At 36.5% G+C, this 14,661-nt stretch overlaps 1 protein-coding gene across 1 annotated transcript in view; it reads right to left on the reverse strand.

Annotated features, from left to right (window-relative positions):
- Window positions 1-3,378: 3,378 nt before the first annotated feature.
- Nt5c2 (5'-nucleotidase, cytosolic II) overlaps window positions 3,379-14,661 on the reverse strand; it is an 83,132-nt gene continuing 71,849 nt past the window's right edge. The window contains 12 exon segments of the mRNA XM_047552993.1: window positions 3,379-4,147; window positions 4,690-4,866; window positions 5,010-5,070; window positions 5,189-5,240; window positions 7,055-7,225; window positions 7,932-7,998; window positions 8,249-8,356; window positions 9,795-9,836; window positions 10,720-10,803; window positions 12,747-12,800; window positions 13,425-13,518; window positions 14,547-14,604. Of these exon segments, the coding sequence (XP_047408949.1) occupies window positions 3,902-4,147; window positions 4,690-4,866; window positions 5,010-5,070; window positions 5,189-5,240; window positions 7,055-7,225; window positions 7,932-7,998; window positions 8,249-8,356; window positions 9,795-9,836; window positions 10,720-10,803; window positions 12,747-12,800; window positions 13,425-13,518; window positions 14,547-14,604 (1,214 nt within the window). The 3' untranslated portion in view covers window positions 3,379-3,901.

A 14,661-nucleotide genomic window follows, 5' to 3' on the forward strand; every position in this document is an offset into this window, starting at 1 on the left:
TGTCCAAGGACAGGAAAATGGTGGAGAACAGAAAAGTTATATTGTTCATTTTGAAAACTAACAAATTCTTTTTTCAGACTGATTTGCTTTCTGCTATTTCTGCAGTTAGAGAACAGTGTGAAAAATGTTGCTTTAGTGTTCGTGGAAGTATCTGATGGGCGGTGTAGTTTCTGGAAGTCACCTGGCTCTGCTTTCTGGCTGCCATGCCATTCTTGTTTCTCAGTAGTACACTTGTTCTTCTACCTTCAACAATGTTGCTTGGGTAGTTCCATGGTAGATATTTCGTTCTCAGGGCCTCCCAAAGTTGTATACCATTTGAAATTGTTCCATTTGAGGACATACTTTTAAGAAGAGCTGGATGTCCTATTTACCAAGAAAGAATGTCATGAGAAACATAAGCATTGAGTCCTGAATCACAAAGCCAAGTGAGGGAATGAGGCTGTTAAGGATATGGCAATAGCTGGATCATAGTTATCATTTTTCCCACTATTGAAGAAAGGTTAAATAGTTTCCATAACATGGAATTTGTGCCCCTGGGTTCAATCTTCAATGTTGCAAAAAAAATAAAAAATCTATAACATGGAATGTGGGCAGGGTTGCTACCCTAATAGACTTAAATATTTAGTTGTTTGTCTCCAGTTATTTGTTGTGAATAAGCAAAGAACTTTAAAGTGACCAGGCAGCCTTGGAAAAAGAAAAACTGCAGGACTTGAGTTATTGACAAAGTATTTCTTTAAAACAAAACAAAACAAAACAAAAAAGCCTGATTTAGAAATATCTAAACATGGATAAAGTTCTTTTAAATCTGACATAGAAATGCATGTGACTTTTATAAGCAGTTTTTTTAAAATTTAAACCTTTATTTATATGCAGTGCTGAAAATCGAACCCAGTGCCTTAAACATGCTAGGCAAGCGTTCTACCACTGAGCTACAACCCCAGCCCTATAAGCAGTTTCTTAAAAACACCCTAACATGACTTATCAGTTGATAGTCCTATTTAAAACCACTTCTAAAAGCATCTTAGAAAGGGTAGCTTGGGGGGCTGCAGTTGTAGCTCAGTAGCAAAGCACTTGCCTAGCATGTGTGAGGCACTGGGTTCAATCCTTAGCACCACATAAAAATAAATGAATAAAGGTACTATGTCCATCTACAACTGAAAAAAAAAAAAAAAAAGGTTTGAAGGGCTTTGCTCAACTATTTCAGATCTAAGTAAGCAGATAAATGTTTACAGTAGAAGAAAGTCTTTGGTCAAAAACAACACTAAATCTTGGCTTCAAAACCATTTCTGAGCTACTGCCACCAGAGCTTTAACTGACCATCTCTGCAGAGAGAATGTATTGGGCAGTTGCTCTCTGAGGGAACTGGTAGCGCCTCTGATCAGTTGTTTGGTATGTCCAGGTCCCTGTTAGTATACAATCAAGTTTCGGAGTTCAGTTTAGCACTCAACAAAGAGGATGCCCAATATTCTATAAAACCTGTACACTGGTGTTTTCAGAATACCTAGGAAAAAATTCTCAAAAGATGGTTGCTCTAAGGTTGAGGCTGTGGCTCAGTGATGGAGGTACTGGGTTCTATCCTCAGCACCACATAAAAATAAAGATTTTATGTCCATCTACAACTAAAAAAAAATTTAGAAAAAAAAGATTGATTTAAGTTCTTACTTTTTTTTTTTTTTTTTTTAAAGGAAAAGTATGTATTTTAAATTCAGCTTTCTTAACTACTGGCAATAGAAATTCACGTTTCAAAATGTCCAGTCACAGTTGCTCTGAGTGCCAGGCCACGAACACTGACTCCATGGCACATGCTTAACAAGAATAGTATACAGAGAGTACCATGTTGCTCTGGGTCTTATATTTGTGCCTGTGTGGTACTAGGGGTGAAACCCAGGGCCTCACACATTCCAGGCAAGTGCTCTACCACTCAGCCCCTTGGGTCTTAGATTTCCTAGAATCCTAGCTCTTTCATAATATGGTCTAGAGATCCTGAAGAAAGTTTTGGCTAGCAGTAGAATTCTTATTCCACTTGTGTGCTTTCCACTTCTCAGGCTCTGGACACAGAGAATCCTTTGGCTAATAAGAAACTCTTATATGGACACAATACAAAAAATGTGGAAAATAAAGCAAAGTGAACTTTGCTGTGAAAGGGGAAATATGTAAATATAATAAAGCAGCCCTGTAGATGTAATAAATCATTTAAAGACTTGGGTTGGAGAACACTTAAGTCTACATGAAACTGGGCAACATCTTTATCTTGGATGAGAATAACTGGTAACTACAACCACATTCTCTAACATCTTAAAAGAGATAGCATCTAATTTTTAAAATGCAATAGCATTTCTAACCTGATTTCTTTCCATAGATTGCAGTCAGAATATGATTCATGCACTTAATCTAAAGTACAAGTCATGAGGCAGGGCAACTTTGGTTAAGTGACTGAGTTGTGTTCCCTACCCACAAAATGATTTTTTTTTAAGCCTCACCTCACAGTCCTATAACAAAAACCATTGTGAAAAAATTGAGACCTGTGAGCCGCTATAGATATAATATTTGATCTCAGAGTTCCAGGAGTGTGTATCTCCCAAGAAACTGTCAAACTGCTGTCACTAAGCCAAACCTAAACCCACTTGAAAACCAATAGCTATTACAGTTGTGCTACAGAAGGGGTCAAAGTCAGTATTTAGAAACATTGCATTTTATTGAATTCTAGAGCAACTAGTCTATCCTCCCCTATAGACCAATGACAGTAAGACTGGAAGAAAATATATGAAAGCTAAAGTTAAGAATCTATATATTACTGTTCAAAATGCTGGAACAACTTTTACTATTCCGGTGAGGCATTAATAAGACCCTAATGTCTACATAATAATTCATTCTTGTTCAAAACAAGAATTGATTTCACTTGGAACTCTGAATTTATTCTGACTTTGCTGTTTGCATTAGTAAGGCTCTGGCTTAGAGTCCTCTTCCCATACTCTAATGTTCAACTTTAAAATACAACAGTCAACCTTAGAGGATAGAGAAATGTGGAATTGGGTAGCAGGTGCCAAAATTACAGCCCATCCTGATACATTTTACTCAACCACCCTCTAATATAAGAAAGTTCCTCTTCTTTTCTGGGGGCTTGCTCCTTTGTCATCTTTCAGTTAAATTCCTTTATAGATTTATTACTGATGGGGAAAAAAGTTTTTAGATAATAAGCATTTGTGCTAGCAACCTAAAAAATGCAGAAATACTGAAGACTTTTATGTCAAAATAGAATCCCTGCAGTCCATTCCAGACTGGCCCTAAAGCAAAGAATACTGCAAGGTTACTGACAGCAGCAGCCTTGCTAATCCTTGAGGATACTTTGAAGGCTTATAAAAAGAAACTTGACCTTAATAGAAGACTACACTCAATAATGGAAACAATATATTTCTCCACTGATATACAATACTGTGTAATGCACTGAAAAAGTTGGATTTTAAGAGTAATAGAACAATTTGTAACAATACAGCATTTTTGGATCATCTCTTCCCACTGTCCTTGTTACACTCTGAAACCCTTCACCACCCTTAGTGTATCCAGATACACTATGACATACTGATGATAAAAGACAAGCAAACAGTGTCAAAAGCCACAATGGAGCCATCTGCATGCAGTTCAGCCTGACTTTACCCTTACTTTCTTCCAATACAGACTCCATTACAATTCTGAGTCATCTGCAAAGAATACAGATACACAAAACTAAAACAAGTATCTCTCTATGATTAGAATATTTTAAAGTCTTTAGAAACTTTCCAGACACATACCTCTGATGGAGCACCCCCACCCTCCCCAGTAGAACCCAAACAAGAACATCCTTTGCTCCTGTGGGTCCTGCCAGAACTTGTTTAATGGGTGTTCAGGGTTTTGATTTTCCTCCTTATTCTTCCTCCTCCTCCTCCTCCTCCTCCTCTTCATCATCATCTTCATCATGGCAGTGTGTAATTTCCTGGGGGGCCAGTGGGAAGAGGTTGGGGGGTTTAATCTCACTAATCGACCTTGTCAACTGGTGTCGCTTATAGTCGGTGTCTTTGAAATCCACTGATGTGCGGTTGCGGGTGGCAAGTGGAGACTCCATCTCATTGATATCTACATGTGTGTGCTCCACCGTTGACTCATGAGGCATCTAGAACAAAACAAGAAGCTCACTACACCAGTAGAACAAAAAAGATGCTTCCCCAAATCCTATCCCCTTCTCCCCTATTAAGTGGCCATGTGGAGTTACATCAGACAAATCATTTAGATATACCTTTACAGAACTACTACCTAAAACTGCCTCTCTCCTTATTCCCAAAATAGTAAATGGATTCTTTACTACAGCTGAAAACTGGGTAAGACAGAGAAGACTATTTATTTCAATTTCACAGTCAGTCCCGAACAGCTCAGCATCAGAACACAGGAATATAAAACTATATTTCTTTCAATTAATATTGACAAAAGAATAAAGTCTTCACCATTCAATGTAAATTGTGACTTCAGAGAGTTAAGTTATATTCTGTGAATGTCTATCTTGGTGATACTTTCTCAAAGGTCCTTGTGCAACCACATAATCTTCCCTAGGTTTTGCATTTAAGAATGTTCAAAATTGTTTCCTGTGCCATTCCACAAAGCTGGTTGCAGATCTTGATCTTAAAGTGTATTTTAACTATCAAAAGTAACTTTACTTACCAGGACATGGGCAGCTCTGAAGAGATAACTGAATGGGTAATACAGCAGATTGATGAAAGATGCTGCATAGAGATCAGCATAACGCATCACTTGACTAGCAAAGAGTGTCTGCCGGGAGCCACTGCGAAACAGGCTTCCCATCATCCCATAGCACATGTCCATGTCATGAGTTACTTTCTAAAAAAAGAACAAGATTGATTGTCAGTTCGTTCAAGAAGTTATTTATTGGGCACCAGCTATATGCCAGTCCCTGTAAAAAACTAAAAATTTGAAAATCATTTAACTCATTTTCCATTTTCTCCCAAATCTAGTCTAGATACCTTAATACGTCTCTGGATGGAACTAATGTCTGGACGTTCATTGCTACTGCTGTCAAGGTGCCTGGAGATAAGAGAAAAACCAAGTGAAAATCTCCAGAAAGAACATTTCTTACATCAAAGTGATTCCTAAAAAGGTAGATGGTTTTTAGGGAAGCAATTTTTAGAATTGAGAAACTTACTTGTAGAGTTCAGCCAAGAAAATATCCAAGCTCTGAAGTTCTTCAAAAAGGGCTAAAGTTTAGAAAGGAAAGGAAAATTTTTTACATAAATAAAAAAGTGCCCAGTTTTTAACTGCCACTGAAACTTAAGAAAAAAGTTGTACATATGACCCAAAAGTATATAGTCGGGACCAACATGCCAGACGCATGTGTATAAATGACCACCTCCTCCTTCAAGAAAACCCACTGATATCCTGTTTAGAGTGTGGCAGCAGCTCAACACCTTAATTTCCTCTTTACCTTTTCTTTACTTGAACATCACTGACTACAACTTTATCTTCCATCTGTTGTGCTCATTCTGAGATCGCAAAATACCAATTCCTAACCAGTTAGCAAAAAGCAGGAGTTGATAATCCCATTTTTAGATAAAGGGTTGAGAATGAAGTGACTTGTCCAGGGTCGCAAATGCAGGAAATAGTACAGCCAAACCAACTAGATTTCTAAAACTTCAAAGGTGGAAAGTTGAAAATGTAGATGAAAGGATAGCCAGAAGATTCTATTGATAGTACAGACAATAGTAAGAGCAACAGTCGGTATCTGCATGCTTCCCATGTGTTATAGCCCTTCTTAACCTGAGTTCCCCAAGGCAATTAAGTCCTATTTATTTATTTACATATTTTTTCTTCTATTATCTTTAGCAAATTTGAGGAAAGAGTCAAACATTTTCTGTTGGTTCAAGGAGCCTTGGTTGAGAAGGGTTGTAATGTCTATCATCTTTATACATATATTCCCTAAGTCTCATCAACTTTATGAGGTAGGTGCTATTATTATTACCCCCATTTAATATTTGAGGAAACTAAGGCATAGGGGATCTCAGTAACTTACCTAAGGGCATGCAGATTTTAAGTGATAGATTCAGGGTTCTCATTCAAGATAGGCCAAATTTCTGGAGTCACCCACACTCTGGGTGATACTCAGTAGGGCTACATGGAGAACTTGTGTGTCAAACACCTTTATATAATTATATTCATAGCTCAATTTAATATAGCATATGTACTGCAAATATACAGTGTGGCTCAGTCCAAGAATACAATTTGTCTTCATTCTCTACTTCTCAGAATAGTAAATAAATACTGGGTAATTAATATTCAAAACTGTCACTTCCCAGAATCTTAGATATGGACTGTTAGAAGAGAGAATGGCAAATAGGCATGGTTGAAGAAATATGGATTGCAGGGGAAGTGGAGCACAGGTTAGGAATTACTGTAACACAACTCAGGATACCAACATTCTACATTTAACCTCAAAGGGATTTAAGATGTTGAACAAGGGCCAGGGTTGTAGCTCAGTGGTAGAGCTCTTGCATTGTGTTAGATCCTTAGCACCACATAAAAATAAAATAGCCAGGCGTGGTGACACATGCCTGTAATCCCAGGAACGTGGGAGGCTGAGGCAGGAGGATCACTGAGTTCAAAACCAGCCTCAGCAACTTAGCAAGGTACCTAAGCAACTCAGTGAGACTCTGTCTCTAAATAAAATACAAAACAGGGCTGGGGATAATGGCTCAGTGGTTGAGTGCACATGAGTTCAATCCTGGCACTCCCCAAAAATAAATAAAGGTACTGTGTCCATCTAGAACTAGAAATAAAAAAGAGTTAGCAAAAAGGAACTATAAAAGGAAGCTGAACAAGATAATAACCTCTTCAAATTCTGGAATTCGGTGAAATAGCTGAATATTCTAATGTGACTATGAGGGTCCATCTTTTGACCACATCTGATTCCCTGCACACAATACTGGTTTATCAAAAAATAACTGATTCAAAGATGGCCATTTAGATATAAACTAGCTATATCAAAGATTTACAAAATAGAATAATAGTCCCTTACAACTCTTGTCAGTCCAGACATGAAGCTCCTGTGCAAGTTCAGGAATCACCAAGAAAGTTCGCCACCCTTGTCGTTTCTTTGATTTTAAAATGTCTCCAAAAATGTGATCTCCAATATACAAAATATCTTTGCCCTTGGCTCCCAACAGATCACAGATTGTATCAGATGAACCTGAAACCATGAACAATGAGAAAAAGGTCTCTATGTTAAAGTCAGCAAAGTACCATACCCATTAAATACTGTGATTAATTTTACTCTTGAGAAACAGATCTTTATTAACGACAAAGACTTGTCATTCTTCTTCTTACCATTCTTTTTATTGCCTCTAAAACAAGATCTTTAGTCCAGAACTCTAATCCCAAATCTAACACAATTCTATCTCTCAGCTTAAGTAAACATAACCTTCACAAGCACCATCACCATTTTTTATCACAGATTTGCCACTAAGTTAGCTTTGTTCAACTATTTAACATAATACGTATCTGAGCCTGTATATGTGCCCACATGGCTCCTTGAAAACCCCTGAGAAAAAGTCTCAAATAGGTAAAAGAAGGAGGGGGAAACTGATCCTATTAGTGAAAACAAAATTCTTTCTCCTTGACTTTTATTACTTTAGTAGATGACTATTTACCTTCAATAAGTAACATCTCTAAAATACTGAAGAAAACATGTGGCACTATGCTGAGAAAACACCAAAGTTTTCACAGTGAGATCTGAGCAAAGACTATACTGTGCAAAAACATCAAATAAAATCTTTGGGGGCTGGGGATATAGCTAAGTTGGCAGAGTGCTTGCCTCACATGTACGAGGCCCTGGGTTCAATCCCCAGCACCTCAAAAAAAAAAAAAAAAAAAATCTTTGGAAGTTTGTGACTCACCTCCTGAGTAGACAATGCCGTGCTGTAGTGGGCCTGTGTATGTCCCAATTTTCAGCTTGCCAGTTTTCTGTGTGAAAATAATACAGACTTTGTAATACTTTATCATCCTATCACACAATCCACCCCCAGCACTACTTGACCAGGCAGCCAAAGACATGGCACTTATTCTTTTCAATTAGTGGTTTGGTTTGTTGGACTAATCTCAGTTTTAACCAAATCTCTAAATTTTAAGAGAAATGTGGCCAGTAAATTAAAAACATCTCTTTTCTTAGGAAGAATGGGAAGAAGGGAAGGAGACAGATTCCCTCTCAACTTACAGTATCTACTTGACGCAGTACTGTGCCTTCTCCAAAAAAGAGTGGTTTCCGTGCATCCACCAAGATCAGGTCAAAGTAGGACTGCCATGGTCGATGGGAGCTCCCAGGCTGGTGAAGAAGAACCCGTAAAAACCAAAACATCACTCCTTACCTTAAGACACTGATATGTAATCTTGTTCAAATATAAGGAATTCAGAAGTACTAAATATAACCTGAAGATCCGTTATTTAATTTTTTACAAATGCACAGTGTCTAATTATAAGCCACATCTTTCAGGAAGCAGCCAGGTGTAAATAATAAATAGACTCAAGTAATCTCTATAGCCAAGCACGGTGGCACACACCTGTAATCCCAGCGGCTTGAGAGGCTGAGGCAAGAGGATCGAAAGTTCAAAACCAGCCTCAGCAATTTAATGAGGCCCTAAGCAACTCGGCAAGACCCTGTCTCTAAAGTATAAAAAAGGGCTGGGGATGTGGCCAAATGGTTAAGTGCCTTGGGTTCAATCCCTGATTACCCCCCCCCCCGAAAAAAGTAATCTCTACATTTTAAATCATTTAATCTCCTGAGTTCCAGAAACTTATACCACAGTACTTTAATATATAAAGATGTGCTCATAATCTGAAATGTATGAAAAGGAGCTAGGGAGAGATGCAAGTCAACACCCAAGGTCAAAGGAGGAGGTTTGATCAGCATTAGAACTAAAGTATATAAACTACATAGATCATGTATCAGGAAATTTTACTTGTTCTTAGAATGATGGTTCTAGGTGTATACTGGTCTTTGGTTCATAATACAAAGTAGTCACAACAGTAATGTAGAAGTTATGCCCGTTAAAATTTGTTCCATCCTGAAGAGCACTGCACATTAATTTTGAGTGATCTCAAAACAGAGATCTGTTGATGTTTATTCAAAGAAGTCTAGGAATCAAATTCTACAAGTATATGACTAAGTTGTAATGAGTATTCCTTAAATCTAAATATAGCCATACTGTGGGAATAAAGACTTCTTTGCTAAATACCAACATTAACTGCTCTTTGGGCACAAAACTCAGCAATAACTAATAGTAGAATCTAGAAACTGTCAAGAACACATGTAAATTTTGTTTCTATTAATCAAATACATTTCTGGACCTGAAAATTCTTTTTTTTTTTTTGCTTGCGGTGCTGGGGATCGAACCCAGAGCCTTGGGCTTGCAAGGCAAGTACTCTACCGACTACGCTATCTCCCCAGCACCTGAAAATTGTTTTCATTGTCACACAAACTTAATAATTCCATACAGAACTTAGGCATGAAATTATTCTGATCCCACCTTACTAAATTCCACATGAATATCCTTTTTTATTCCAATCTGCTAAATATTCAAGTTGCTAATGATTTTAAATTGTACTAGCTCCTGGATTTATTCTTTTAATGAGAATTAAACAAAAGGTTGAAAATCTAGGACTTTTCTGGGTAGTTCCCACCCAATTTCTTCCCCTAAATATTCCTGAATGATTAAATGCATTCATTATTACAATAGCAATGGTCTATTAAGTTACTAAAATACCTTAGGGCCATGCGGGAAATCAAACAGGTAAGTCATAATTTTCTGGAAAAAAAAAATGCAAAATAAGGTTCACAACGGATATGTAATAACTGAAAAAAATCAAAGCCTTTTCATAAAACATGTCTTTTTTCAATATAGAATCTGTTTACCATATTCTTGTTTCTTCTAGTTTATGGCAGTGGAAGCTAGAAATTAATGCTTCATCATACAAGATTCCCTCACACCAAACAAAACAAACCCTACGACATTCTCAGAAAAGATGTACACTTCTAGAGGTTTCTATACAGATTCATACATATATCCCTATCCACTTTTCCTAGAACACAAAATTGGAGGTAAGGGGCATATAAGGGTACAGAGAAAACTAATGACTCATATGTAAATAATATATTATCTTATCAAATTTTTCTAAAAATGAACTGGAGGGAGTACTTTTTGCTAGCACTATTAATTTGTAATTGTCTCGGCAAAAGTAAATAAGGAGTTAAATTAGCTTTTCCACATACTTTAATCAGAGTAAAAAAAATAACTTTAAAGATGACTAAAATTCAAAACATCTTTGTACCACTTACTATTATGGGACTTCATGGAATACAGAAAGTAAAGGGTATGATTTCTTAGGTTTATATAAATGATGGTCCAAAGAAACACAAAAGCCATTTTAATCAGCACAAATATTTTAAATAGTCCTAAAATTAAAATCTTCAAGTAACCCCAATCAGGGAAAAGGGTCAAAAGAATTTAAAAAATTAGAAGGATTATGATATGGCCCTTATCCTATAGTTTTGCTTTTTTCATTCTGCTTTCAAATTAAGATGGCAGAAACTACTTCCATTTAAAAACTCTGTTCTCATTATTTTCAAGGTTCTTTAGACCAAAATAATTTCTCTGCATAAATAAAAAAATATGACTATTAAGCACTTACATCTGTATATTTATAGTCACTGTTGGTGGCAAGAAATACTTTCCCTACTTCCTTCATCCGGCTCAAAAGCAAAGGCAGTTTTCCCTGAAAAGTAATTAAAAAAACAAACAAACAAACAAAAAAAACACTAAAACACAAGTACTTTCATTTTGGGGTAGTCATATACTAGATTTTTGTCCCTTGAAACAGGAGTATAGTAAGTCTTTTAAGGATTTGTAGTTGGTTTCAGAATATTGCATTTAAAAGCCCCCATAAGCACTATACATAAAAAAGTATTAACGTGTAGTATACAAACTGCACATAACATCTAGATTTATATGTAAAATGACTAAAAGGACATTAACACATTTCTACCTTTCTCATGAGGTCTGCCTGAAGAAAGAGTTTAAAGTACTTTGTGATTATCTGAAGCATATGAGTTAAGTGTGTTGGAAATCAGGAGAAGTTGATTTTAAACATCACCAGCAAATTTTCTATGTGGAGATTATTTGATAAAGTCACACTATGTAATCAGTATTATGTTTTATAAGTACCTTGCAGAATGAAATGGCAAGTGCAGATGAATCTAGAAATGCCCATACCCACCTGCAGATAAGAAAATTCTAACTGCTGATATGACTTGAAAGAAAACACCCTTTTCTTCCCTCACAATAAATAGCTTCCTTTACACAATTCTCCTGGACTGTTTGGTGTGGATATGAGGTGTCCCCCAAAAGCTCACATGTGAGAAAAGGCAAGAAGGTTCAGAGAAGAAATGATTGGGTTTAAAGAACCTTAATCCAATGGGTGAATTAATCACCTGATGGGATTGAGTGTTAACTGAAGTCAGGCATTATGTAGCTGGAGGAGGTGGGGCTTCGGGGACATGGCTTTAGGGTATATTTTGTATCTGGAGAGTGGAGTCTCTCTCTCTGCTTCCAGATCATCATGTAAGCCGCTTCTTTTGCCACACTATTCTGCCATAATATTCAACTTCACCTTGAGCCCTGAGGAGTGGAGTCTGCTGTCTATGGATTGAGCCCTCTGAAACTGTGAGCCCTCAAATAAACTTTTTCTCCTCTAAAATTGTTCTGGTCTGATCCTAGTCACAGCAGTGAAAAAGTTGACTAAAACATGGACCCTCCCCATTTAGTGTTCTTGAAACAGTAAGGGGAGGAGAGTGAAATAGGAAGTACAAATCCTGAAAAAAAGAAATCTTTACTATAGTGCTTTGAGAAAATACTGTATTCTGCTATTTACATGCTTTAGAAAAGAAATAAGTATCTGATTTTGCGACTCTGTGTGCTTTTATTTTGAAACAATTTCAGATTTTTTAGAAAAGTTGTGGAAATAACAGTTCCCCTGTATTCTTCATTCAGCTTTCATTAAGAGTAACATCTTACTTAACCACAGTATAACTGCCAAACCTAAAATATTGGTAAGATCCTATTAATTTATTATAGATTTTTAAAAAATTTTTAATCTGTTACCCACTCATTTTTCAAGGTATTTTAAAGCCTTCCTCATTATTTCCTGTTGATAGGTTAAAGGTATTTTATTTTTAAAATTTTTTTTAGTTATTAATAGATTTTTTTTTTTTTTAATTTAGGGGCTGGGGATACAGCTCAGTTGGTAGAGTGCCTGCTCGCAAGCACAAGGCCCTGGGTTCAATCCCCAGCACCGCAAAAAAAAAAAAAAAAAAAAAAAAAAAAAAAAAAAAAAATTAAATTTATATGTGCTGATGAGAATTGAAACCAGTGTTTCATACATGCTAGGCAAGTGCTCTACCACTGAGCAACAACACTAACCCCATATTATCAGTAGAGCTAAAAGAACAAATGAAACACTTCGTATTCTTGTTTATTAAGCAACAAGGAAAACTAAGACCTATGTTCTACTTTCAAATTCTTGGTGATTATTCCTGGCATATACTATGTCACAACAAAGACCTATCTTCCTTTGTCCATTTCATTATAAACAGGCTTATTATTCATTTCTTTAATAGGTAAAATAAGCTATGTAGATCTGTTGTTCCTTTTATTACTTACATCTTTGACTACGTACTTCTCAAGATTTTCAACTGTCTTTTCCTTAAGGGAGCCCTGGGGAAAAGAAAAAAGAGCTGAGAAAAGAACAAATTAAGTTTTTAACATTTAGTTCACCAGAAAAATGTGCTTACTATCAACCAGAATGAATTTCTTATGTGTTTACTTAAATGGAAAAGCAAATAAACTAGAGAGGGTCAGGAAAAAGTAGTAGATATGATTTGCTGCAACTCTGCCACCAAAACTTGTCTTCAAATTGAAATTTGTTTCTATTTTAAATTAGAAAAAAAGTTTCATATTTTATTCAGCATAATTTATAGTGAATATAAATTTAATATTAACTAGTTAATGTTATTAGTCAGGTGGGAGGTACGGGGACCAAAAAAATGGACCATCACCCACAAAGGTTTGTTAAATAACATCTTTTACACCAAAATCTCTTCTAAGTCAGTTTGAGAACTGCAAACTCAATAAAATCTAGAAGTCAAGCATCACCAGTGAGAAAAGCCGGCTAGGATGACCAAACAAGAATAAATATAGTTTAGAGATTCATTGCTAGGCAGCAAATCCCTTCATCCCTAATCTTTTTTTTTTTAAATGAAGAAAAACTTTACTCCATTTGCACTTGAAAAGTAAACACATGCCAGAGAGTGAGCAGGTGAAGAAGCAGTTTCTAAGTACCTTGTAATGAACCCAGTCAACGGCATCTCTTACATCCTGGAACATACTCCGGTAGGACATGAAGAGGTCCCCATCTTTAAATCCTGTCTCACAGCTACAGAAAGATGAAAAGAATGTGACAGGGAATTCAAAAGAGGGTAAATAAAATGAATGTCAAAAGTTACCCAGGGGACCCAAAGGTTCCATATCATATGGGTATTGGCTGTGGCTAATTAGGAAAATAATTACTCCCTAATAAAAATCCATTTTTGACAACCAGAAATTGCCATATGTGTTCAATGGAATACAGTAACTGTGAACAAATACAAAGTGATAGAATAATATATAGAATGGAAGCTAAAAGGTCAAAGTATCAAAATATCAGGTTTTTATTCATTACTTTTTAGAAACAGGTTCTCACTGAAGAAACATCCAAAACTTAAAATCGGTCATTTAGGTTCTTTCTACCCTAACTTCTTTCTGACATTGTCCCTAGGTATAAAGGTAATATACATTTTCTTAGCAATTCAACTTTACACCATATTTAGTGTCTTTAAGTGGGTAAGGACTAATAAGAAATTAGCAAACTCTGGCATATATGGCTACACTTTCAGCAAAGGTTATCCATTCCCCATAAAAATAGAGGATGACTTATTCAAGACTTAAGCAAAAATTTGCTTCAGGGAAAATAAGCAGTATTTATTCTTCAATGAAATCTTGCTGGGCCTGGGAATGAAACTAAATTACCATCCCTGAATGGCTCCTGGGTAGCTGCTGTGAAATGAGTTGGGGGGTTTTAGTGTAATTCTGCTTGGACAGATAATCATCACACAAACCTCCCACTCAGTTGTCACAATTAGCACCTCTGCTGGCCGTCTTCATTCCCAGGAGAAGCCAATCAGAAGTGGTCCCTTCCAAACATGGCTGCAGCACACTGGCAAGGAGAGGGGCCGTGTGGGAGGTGAGAGCCTGCATGGAGCTGCTGGTGCTGTCCCATCTCTCAGGCTGGCAATGTAGCATCTCTCACTAGCACTAAATTCACTTTAGAAAAGCAGAAAAGACCTACAATGGCCAGTTCTCTAAAACCCTGTACATTAATTTTTAAAAATCAACTGGACAAAGAAAATTGTAGCATATACACACCTGGTATATCTGGGACAATTAGTAAAAAAATCTACTAGGCAGGCCAACAGGTAGGTCTCTGAAAAATGAAGAATAGATAGTCATAAGCTACAAGTAAAATAATTCAAACATTTTA

The sequence above is a fragment of the Sciurus carolinensis genome, chromosome 5 (assembly GCF_902686445.1).
Source record: "Sciurus carolinensis chromosome 5, mSciCar1.2, whole genome shotgun sequence".
Taxonomy (NCBI): domain Eukaryota; kingdom Metazoa; phylum Chordata; class Mammalia; order Rodentia; family Sciuridae; genus Sciurus; species Sciurus carolinensis.